The sequence below is a fragment of the Engystomops pustulosus genome, chromosome 6 (assembly GCF_040894005.1).
Source record: "Engystomops pustulosus chromosome 6, aEngPut4.maternal, whole genome shotgun sequence".
Taxonomy (NCBI): domain Eukaryota; kingdom Metazoa; phylum Chordata; class Amphibia; order Anura; family Leptodactylidae; genus Engystomops; species Engystomops pustulosus.
Genome location: NC_092416.1, coordinates 173,385,844 through 173,396,362, shown reverse-complemented (window position 1 = coordinate 173,396,362; position 10,519 = coordinate 173,385,844). Strand labels below are relative to the sequence as shown.

At 49.2% G+C, this 10,519-nt stretch overlaps 1 protein-coding gene across 1 annotated transcript; it reads right to left on the bottom strand.

Annotated features, from left to right (window-relative positions):
- Positions 1 to 585: 585 nt before the first annotated feature.
- On the bottom strand, positions 586 to 5,035 carry CHMP6 (charged multivesicular body protein 6). Its single transcript, XM_072112479.1, has 8 exons — positions 4,850 to 5,035; positions 2,806 to 2,915; positions 2,394 to 2,481; positions 2,106 to 2,192; positions 1,900 to 1,965; positions 1,738 to 1,818; positions 1,424 to 1,478; positions 586 to 908 (listed from the first exon to the last, which is right to left on the bottom strand). The coding sequence occupies exons 1-8, from the start codon at positions 4,910 to 4,912 to the stop codon at positions 856 to 858; spliced, it is 603 nt and encodes a 200-aa protein (XP_071968580.1). The 5' UTR covers positions 4,913 to 5,035; the 3' UTR covers positions 586 to 855.
- Between the last annotated feature and the right edge of the window lie 5,484 nt (positions 5,036 to 10,519).

The following is a 10,519-nucleotide window of genomic DNA, read 5'->3' as shown; positions in this document are numbered from 1 at the left end:
CCTGACGCGTCTATACTGAGGGCAAGACCCTTATTTACAATATAACCCTGTTATGAGGCGCAGTCAGGATGGCGGTGGCCCCTGTACTCTTAGTGTTATTTTATTCTTCATTCTTATGAAATTAGGAATACATAAAAAAAACTGATGTGAACCAAGTATATACACGGGGGCTGCACATCACCATCACATGGGCTCCTGGGACCACCAGCAGTCCGTAAGGGGCAACCTTACTGTGTCCTGCTGGAAAAGGTGCACCAGCTATGAGGCAAGTGGAGCCTCTTGCCTCAGGAGGCATAAACTGTCAGAAGGCCCTGACAATTACAAGTAGCGTCTCTTCCCACCTAATCTCTGCAGGAGTGTGAGGCCCTGCATGGAGCCCCCACCCAATATGACACATGACTATTGGAAGGGTCAGCGTATTATAGCACAGTTTTTAGGTTCAGCCCTGCCCTCTGGTTCTCGAAGCACTCACCTCCCTGTAAACGTCGGCACAGGACGACACATTCTTTATATGAGTGCAAGAACAGCGAGATTTCGGCAAAGCCGCGTCCGGGAGGATTAGATAATGGACAACAATGGCGGAACTAAAACAATGCCGTTTAATATGGAGTCCGTGAGCGTCTCCGCCTATTCTGCGGCTGATGCTGGAGAGGGGTTTGACCCCCACCCGAGGCTGGAAGGGGCTCCCCCAATGTAAACCGGAGAGGGTGCTGCAGTCTATCACAAGGAGTCAGATACTTCCCCTCCCCCGAGGAATGCTCGGCAGAGCGACCCAGCACCGCGCGGAGGTCAAGAAAAAGAGGGGAAAATAAGGGAAGAGTAAAGACGTTCTGATACCAAAGACCGGCCATGAGGTTAGGAAGCAGCCACCAGCTGTGGTTTGGGTTTGTTCTTGACGGCTTCTCTCTCTGTTAATAAAAAAAAAAGCAAAAAAAATTTTTTTTTTATTTCTGAGCGACAAATTTTTGAACGCAAGAAGAAACAGAAATGTAAACACTGGTTAAAGGGGGTCTCCGGGATGGTGTGTTCTATATTCTTAGGATAGGAGAAGGATGGAACGCTCAGCGCCAACACCAATCAGCGCCATATTGTATAGTGGTGGTGCTTGGTATTGTACCTCAGCTTCATTTATGTGTCAGGGCCCCACGTGACCAACACATGTCACATTATGGACTGTAAAGTATGACAGGTTTATCCCAGGAGCACCACAACAGCACCACAACTCTTGTGCTGACAAGAGTGTCGGACCACCCATCTAATAAGGCTTAGGCAATTCCAGAATTCCCCTTTAAAAGATTACAATTGGCACAATCTTTTATTTCCCCTGCGGCAGAGGTTTTCTCCCCCCCCCCCGGCCTGTCACACTATTGTGTATATCCCGGGCCTCAGGACCCTTCATTCACCCCTGAACCTGCAGTCCTACCTGGAGTGGTTTCTGGGAGCGGCTCCTTGGGCGCTTCTGGGAGTTCCAGATCTTCCTGTAAGGAACAAGGTGACAGACACTTGATGCAATCTGGTATGACGCATTTGCTCATCTTAAAGGGCACTTAAAGGAACACCAAATGACTAATTAAAGTAATGTTTCAAAATTCTGCATGAACCTCATGAACATTCTGCAGGGATAGGAAAAAAAAAAAAAAAAAAAAAAGGGGGGTTGCCTGGCCGCCGGCATTATATTTGTGAACCTGACGGCAGGGGACATAACAATCCCTTTAAAGGAACACCGATCCCTCTCACCTGAGTGATGGCCTCCAGCTCCTCCAGGATGGCCTCCTCGTCCTCCGTTGTCAGGCTTCCGGCTAGAAGTTCATCGATTTGCTGAGGACAGATAAAGTCACGTTAATTCAGGTTCTCCAGTCGCAGTTAAAGCTGCGGAGACTGCGATTCCTTATGCCTTACCCTCTGGTATTCTATTCCTTCCTGCGTCTCATCCATGATCCTCTCCACTTCTTCTATGGACATGACCTGCAACAAAACGACAGATGATAGAAATTCTCCTCCTCCTGGGAGATGCCCCGGCACAGGACCCGGCGGACGCCCCGGCACAGGACCCGGCGGACGCCCCGGCACAGGACCCGGCGGACGCCCCGGCACAGGATCCTCACCTCGTGCATCTTCTTCAGGCAGTCATTGCCGATCTTCAGGCCTTCGATGACCTTCATCTCGATCTGTGCAAATTCTATGTCTTCAACCTGGAGATAAAGACAGAGGAGAGGACATTGGAGAGTGTGGGAACGGCCTAGAGTCAGTGATACACACGGGGTCGCTCTATTGTGTCTATTCTGATTCTCTTCTACAATTGAGAAGAATCCGCTGCAGATCTGCAGCAGAAACCTGACACATATAACATCAACTACGGGATGGAAAATGGGAACACGGAGGATCCGACTCACCATCTTCTCCAAGTTACTGATCTGATTATCCGTCTTCTCCAGGAGCTGCTCCTGGTATCGCTTCTTCTTGAGGAGCAGTTTGGCTTTTCTGGGAGGTAAGAGAAAAAGAAGATCTTACACCAAGGATGAGGCGGTCTACATGGCCTCAGCCACAAGGGGGCAGGCTACCTAGAGGGAGCTATATGTAGCATGTCAGGACGTCCTATCTGGGCAGACCCTCCACTATAGGAGGACTCGCTCGGTGCTGCCATAGACTCTAGTGTAGACAGGGAATGGGGCTGTGTTGCAATACCAAGCGTGGACACTATTAAATGCATGGCGCTGTGTTGTGCGAGGGACCACAGGACGAGTCTGATTGGTCAGTGTATGGTAGGAGGACCCCTTGCAGGCTCGGTGTGCAGTGGTCACTTACTCTTTCTTGCCATCGTGCAGCAGCTGTTTGGCCACTTCCCTCTCCCGTTGCAGCTGTAACGAGATCCTCTTCTGATACTGCTTCAGCTTGTCTCGCTGCTGCTTCAGTTGCTGCAATCAGAAGATACTCTGTGACAATTGTATACACAGTGCAGTACCAGAGACGTCCACAGGCTGTGGGGGCACCATTTCTGCTGCTCTATTTACAGGGGAATCCGGCAGTAAATTTCTTGGTTAGAAAAATAATTAACCCCTCGCTATACAGAGATCACAGGGACAGCAGATTATGGAGGTGACTATAGGCTCATAATCTGGGTCAGATCTACCTGAGCCCCGAGCTTCCAGACAAGCAGAATAGGATAATCCCTGGTAATCCCCATTCCTGGTGCAGATTATTCCGGTAACATCTCAGGGTCATTAATAGGTGAATATAGTCCCCAAAATGTCCCCTCCAATATGTGATACTACAGACCCGAAATATACAGGGTGCAAGTAGTGATTGTTATATACACCCGGAGCAGGTGGTGTACAATACATCCTGTATTATACCCCAGAGCTGCACTCACTATTCTGCTGCTGGTGCAGTCACTGTGTACATACATGACATTACTAATCCTGTACTGATCCTGAGGTACATCCGGTATTATACTCCAGAGCTGCACTCACTATTCTGCTGCTGGTGCAGTCACTGTGTACATACATGACATTCCTTATCCTGTACTGATCCTGAGTTACATCCTGTATTATACTCCAGAGCTGCACTCACTATTCTGCTGCTGGTGCAGTCACTGTGTACATACATGACATTACTTATCCTGTACTGATCCTGAGTTACATCCTGTATTATACCCCAGAGCTGCACTCACTATTCTGCTGCTGGTGCAGTCACTGTGTACATACATGACATTACTTATCCTGTACTGACCCTGAGTTACATCATGTATTATACCCCAGAGCTGCACTCACTATTCTGCTGCTGGTGCAGTCACTGTGTACATACATGACATTACTTATCCTGTACTGATCCTGAGTTACATCCTGTATTATACTCCAGAGCTGCACTCACTATTCTGCTGCTGGTGCAGTCACTGTGTACATACATGACATTACTTATCCTGTACTGATCCTGAGTTACATCCTGTATTATACCCCAGAGCTGCACTCACTATTCTGCTGCTGGTGCAGTCACTGTGTACATACATGACATTACTTATCATGTACTGATCCTGAGTTACATCCTGTATTATACCCCAGAGCTGCACTCACTATTCTGCTGCTGATGCAGTCACTGTGTACATACATGACATTACTTATCCTGTACTGATCCTGAGTTACATCCAGTATTATACTCCAGAGCTGCACTCACTATTCTGCTGCTGGTGCAGTCACTGTGTACATACATGACATTACTTATCCTGTACTGATCCTGAGTTACATCCTGTATTATACCCCAGAGCTGCACTCACTATTCTGCTGCTGGTGCAGTCACTGTGTACATACATGACATTACTTATCCTGTACTGATCCTGAGTTACATCCTGTATTATACTCCAGAGCTGCACTCACTATTCTGCTGCTGGTGCAGTCACTGTGTACATACATGACATTACTTATCCTGTACTGATCCTGAGTTACATCCTGTATTATACTCCAGAGCTGCACTCACTATTCTGCTGCTGGTGCAGTCACTGTGTACATACATGACATTACTTATCCTGTACTGATCCTGAGTTACATCCTGTATTATACCCCAGAGCTGCACTCACTATTCTGCTGCTGGTGCAGTCCCTGTGTACATACATGACATTACTTATCCTGTACTGATCCTGGGTTACATCCTGTATTATACCCCAGAGCTGCACTCACTATTCTGGTACAGGGGTGTGTAGGGGGTGATGTCTCTGTAGATGTGTGGTCAGTATATTATGGGCACAGGAGGTGACATCAGGCCATACACAGGGAGAGGCAGTGACACTGGTGGCGGGCGCAGGGTGTGTGACACTGGGAGGTGACCCGGTAGCGGGTGTAGTGTGGCCGCTTCTCACCAGCACGGCCTTGTCCTGCTCAGTGACCCGGCTCCGTCTCTTCCGGCCGAATATGTTGCCCATGTTGCCCCCAGGGTGCCGGTCTCCTCATCCCCTCCTGCCCGGGGCCTCCGCGCCGCGCTGCACTCTGGTACTACCGGCTTGTGTACGGAGACTGCGAGGGACCAAGCCCTTCCTGCTGACGTCATGACTGGGGCATGCCGGGAAGTGTAGTCCGCGGAGCCGCCCCTCCCTCAGCTGTGATTTCACTTTCCCAGTGGAGAAACATCACTGCGATTCCTTATATAAAACCTTAAGGACATTTTCTTTCATATTTTATGGAGAAAACCCATAAGTAGCTTCTGTATGTCTTTGTTTATTTGGGGTCCTCCCTGTTCACTTGTTTCCCCTGTGAAATCCCTTTATCTCTGCTCCAGGACTTCCAGATTTGTGGTTACAGGGACATTCCCATTAGACCCCCTGCACTTTATGGTCACAGAAGTCTCAGATTTGGGAATAGAAAAGTCTACGTGGTGATGACGGCCGCAGTGTTGTCTTGTACGTCCCTAACCTCAGCCCTTTAGGCCCCCACATAGTAGTATATACCCCTCCCCTTCCTTTGTGTCCCCCAGACCAAATAACAACATAGAATACCTTTCCTGGAGGAGCGAGAAGCTGAGGGCTTCCTGCTTCTCCATTACATAAGACTCTGTCAGCTTAGGAGACACTTCATGACACCTGGGCCCCAAAATCCAGGACTGTCCAACTAAAAGTGGCTCCACACCCTCCTGCAACTCACCCCCATGGTCACAGGGACTCGTCCCCTCACCAATGTCACTACAGTTACTACTTCCAGGAGGTCTCAGCCCTCCGTGCTTCCCTATGTGACAGCATTCACATGCCTTGAGGTTCGTCTAAGACCATTTACTTGATGGGCCATTATCAGCAATCCCATAGTCTTAATTGGAAAGTGTCTGACTCTCCACACAACTTCTCTGTGGGAAGGGGGTCAGCGGGCCCAGAGGTGATACCCACTCCCATCATGTATATTCTATACATGAGATGTACCCATATGACTGTTGAATGTCCATACAAGGGCAGATTAGATACAACAGCTCAGCTCTATGTAAGTAGAACCAGTGACGTCTTCTCTGTGTGTAGTGATAATGGTGTAAGAGGAGAACAATGTGATCCCCGCAGCTGCACATTTCTCTCCAGCCTCAGATACTTAAAAGAAATCTACCATTTGTTTGTATGCATTATGAACCAAAATACCTTGAGAATGCTGTAGCTACACTGATGCAGAAACATATCTTGTTTAATCCCGAATGGTTTTGCTCAAAAAAACATTTATAAAATTCAGTACCTTGGGTGCTGCTGGCTGATGTACATAGACACATTACACGGAGCTTCCTGACCTGTCCAGACAGGACTAATCAACTGGATGACTCATACACAGCAGCTGGGGGATGGTGCAGCGATTGATTACTTCTGCCTGTCATGGACAACACAGTGATGAGTATTCTTGGCTTATGCTGGGTAGAACAAGGCTGGAGCCGTGCATAGTTAGGGTAAGAGGAGAAGCGCCGGGGCAGCCACAGGAGCGACAGAGCCTCATAATCATAATTTTATAATTGTTTTTTCAGCAAAACCACTCAATTCAGGGATTAAAAAAAGATATGTTTCTGCATCAGTGTCGCTACAGCATTCTCAAGGTGTGTTTGCTACATAATGCACAAAAACAAATGGTAGATTTCCTTTCGCTACATACTGATACATACTACTTACTTTTGACAATGAATATTCTCCTAGGCAGGGGGGACACATCTGGCAGCTTGTGTCATAAATCTAAGTGTGAAGAACATGACTGAAGGATTTACAATGCTTAAAGGGATTTTCAGGAGATTAAAAAAAAAAACATATATAGAACAGGAGTGAAGAAAGGAAGTAAGTGTAAGTTGTTTATTGTTTTTTAAGCCCCCCCCCCCTCCAGATATATATATATATAGATTTTTATTTTAATCTTAGGACAACCCTGAGGGCACAGGTGATCAACGTGTTGTGGAGCAGTTTATGGGCACAAACCAATCCTGTGACCAGATGGGTAGGAACTATGCAATATTGTCAGTACTCGTCTAGACAAATGATCCCACATCTCCCTCTGTGCTGCCCTAAACCTGCCTCATTGGGGCAGATTTACTTACCCGGTCCATTCGCGATCCAGCGGCGCGTTCTCTGCAGTGGATTCGGGTCTTCTGGCGATTCACTAAGGTAGTTCCTCCAACGTCCACCAGGTGGCGCTGCTGCGCTGAAGTTCCCTGGAATGCACTGATCTTCACCAAGCCGGGCCAAGTGAAGGTAAGCGCGAGTACCGCGACACTTTTTTTTTTTAAATGCGGAGGTTTTTCCGAATCCGTTGGGTTTTCGCTTGGCCACGCCCCCGATTTCCGTTGCGTGCATGCCGGCGCCGATGCGCCAAAATCCGATCGCGTGCGCCAAAATCCCTGGGCATTACAGGGAAAATCGGCGCAAATCGGAAATATTCGGCTAACACGTCGGGAAAACGCGAATCGGGCCCTTAGTAAATGACCCCCATTGTCTCCACCAATGCCCTGCCTAGAAGCACTGGCATTGTCATATCATGTCACAACAATGCCCACTGCCCTGTATCAGACCGGCTTATCTCCTACACTGCCATTGTGTTATCATAATTTGGCATAATTTAATTTGGAATTTTTGGATACAAAGTTAAAAGTGCTCTCAATTTTGCCAAATGACCTGTATCATCATTGAGTGAGTTCTGCTCCAAGGACCTACCCAAAGACAGAAGTGCAGGGCCCCATCTGCCATGAGGTGGGGTGAAGTCCCCGCCTCAGGCGGCAGATTGCGGACCCTTAGTCCGTACTACCTGAAAAAGCAATTACATCGGAGCCTTTATGCCGGCCCGTGTCACTATACAGGAGACGCGGCTGCCAGCTGCAGAGGAGCTGCGGGGTGCCCCGGGGACGGAGCCCAAAGGTGAGTACAAGGTTTATTACATTTTTTTTAGGTGTCATGGCTGTGTACGACTGCGAGAGGCTGTGTATACAGGGGAGGCTATGTATACAGGGGAGAGATGCTGTGTATATAGGGGGGAGGCTATGTATACAGGGGAGAGATGCTGTGTATATAGGGGGAAGGCTATGTATACAGGGGAGAGATGCTGTGTATATAGGGGGGAGGCTGTGTATACAGGGGAGAGACGCTGTGTATATAGGGGGAAGGCTGTGTATACAGGGGAGAGACGCTGTGTATATAGGGGGAGGCTATGTATACAGGGGAGAGACGCTGTGTATATAGGGGGAAGGCTGTGTATACAGGGGAGGCTATGTATACAGGGGAGAGACGCTGTGTATATAGGGGGAGGCTATGTATACAGGGGAGAGACGCTGTGTATATAGGGGGAGGCTATGTATACAGGGGAGAGACGCTGTGTATATAGGGGGGAGGCTATGTATACAGGGGAGAGACGCTGTGTATATAGGGGGGAGGCTGTGTATACAGGGGAGAGATGCTGTGTATATAGGGGGAAGGCTGTGTATACAGGGGAGAGACGCTGTGTATATAGGGGGGAGGCTGTGTATACAGGGGAGAGACGCTGTGTATATAGGGGGGAGGCTGTGTATACAGGGGAGAGACGCTGTGAATATAGGGGGGAGGCTGTGTATACAGGGGAGAGACGCTGTGTATATAGGGGGAAGGCTGTGTATACAGGGGAGAGACGCTGTGTATATAGGGGGGCGACGCTGTGTATATAGGGGGGAGGCTGTGTATACAGGGGAGAGATGCTGTGTATATAGGGGGAGGCTATGTATACAGGGGAGAGACGCTGTGTATATAGGGGGAAGGCTGTGTATACAGGGGAGAGACGCTGTGTATATAGGGGGGCGACGCTGTGTATATAGGGGGGAGGCTGTGTATACAGGGGAGAGACGCTGTGTATATAGGGGGGAGGCTATGTATACAGGGGAGAGACGCTGTGTATATAGGGGGAGGCTATGTATACAGGGGAGAGACGCTGTGTATATAGGGGGGAGGCTATGTATACAGGGGAGAGACGCTGTGTATATAGGGGGGAGGCTATGTATACAGGGGAGAGACGCTGTGTATATAGGGGGAGGCTATGTATACAGGGGAGAGACGCTGTGAATATAGGGGGGAGGCTATGTATACAGGGGAGAGATGCTGTGTATATAGGGGGAGGCTATGTATACAGGGGAGAGACGCTGTGTATATAGGGGGAAGGCTGTGTATACAGGGGAGAGACGCTCTGTATATAGGGGGAAGGCTGTGTATACAGGGGAGAGACGCTGTGTATATAGGGGGAAGGCTGTATATACAGGGGAGGCTGTGTATACAGGGGAGAGACGCTGTGTATATAGGGGGGAGGCTATGTATACAGGGGAGAGATGCTGTGTATATAGGGGGAAGGCTGTGTATACAGGGGAGAGATGCTGTGTATATAGGGGGAGGCTATGTATACAGGGGAGAGACGCTGTGTATATAGGGGGAGGCTGTGTATACAGGGGGAGAAGCTGTGTATATAGGGGGGAGGCTGTGTATACAGGGGAGAGACGCTGTGTATATAGGGGGGAGGCTGTGTATACAGGGGAGAGACGCTGTGTATATAGGGGGGAGGCTATGTATACAGGGGAGAGACGCTGTGTATATAGGGGGGAGGCTGTGTATACAGGGAGAGACGCTGTGTATATAGGGGGGAGGCTATGTATACAGGGGAGAGACGCTGTGTATATAGGGGGAGGCTATGTATACAGGGGAGAGACGCTGTGTATATAGGGGGGAGGCTATGTATACAGGGGAGAGACGCTGTGTATATAGGGGGGAGGCTATGTATACAGGGGAGAGACGCTGTGTATATAGGGGGAGGCTATGTATACAGGGGAGAGACGCTGTGTATATAGGGGGAAGGCTATGTATACAGGGGAGAGACGCTGTGTATATAGGGGGAAGGCTGTGTATACAGGGGAGAGACGCTGTGTATATAGGGGAGGCTGTGTATATAGGGGAGAGACGCTGTGTATACAGGGGAGGCTATGTATACAGGGGAGCGACGCTGTGTATATAGGGAGAGGCTATGTATACAGGGGAGAGACGCTGTGTATATAGGGGGAAGGCTGTGTATACAGGGAAGCGACGCTGTGTAAATAGGGGGAGGCTATGTATACAGGGGGAGAGACGCTGTGTATATAGGGGGAGGCTGTGTATACAGGGGAGAGACGCTGTGTATATAGGGGGAAGGCTGTGTATACAGGGGAGAGACGCTGTGTATATAGGGGGAAGGCTGTTTATACAGGGGAGAGACGCTGTGTATATAGGGGGAAGGCTGTGTATACAGGGGAGAGACGCTGTGTATACAGGGGAGAGACGCTGTGTATACAGGGGAGAGACGCTGTGTATATAGGGGGGCGACGCTGTGTATATAGGGGGAGGCTATGTATACAGGGGAGAGACGCTGTGTATATAGGGGGAGGCTGTGTATACAGGGGAGAGACGCTGTGTATATAGGGGGGAGGCTATATATACAGGGGAGTGACGCTGTGTATATAGGGGGAGGCTATGTATACAGGGGAGAGACGCTGTGTATACAGGGGAGGCTGTGTATACAGGGGAGGCTGTGTATACAGGGGAGGC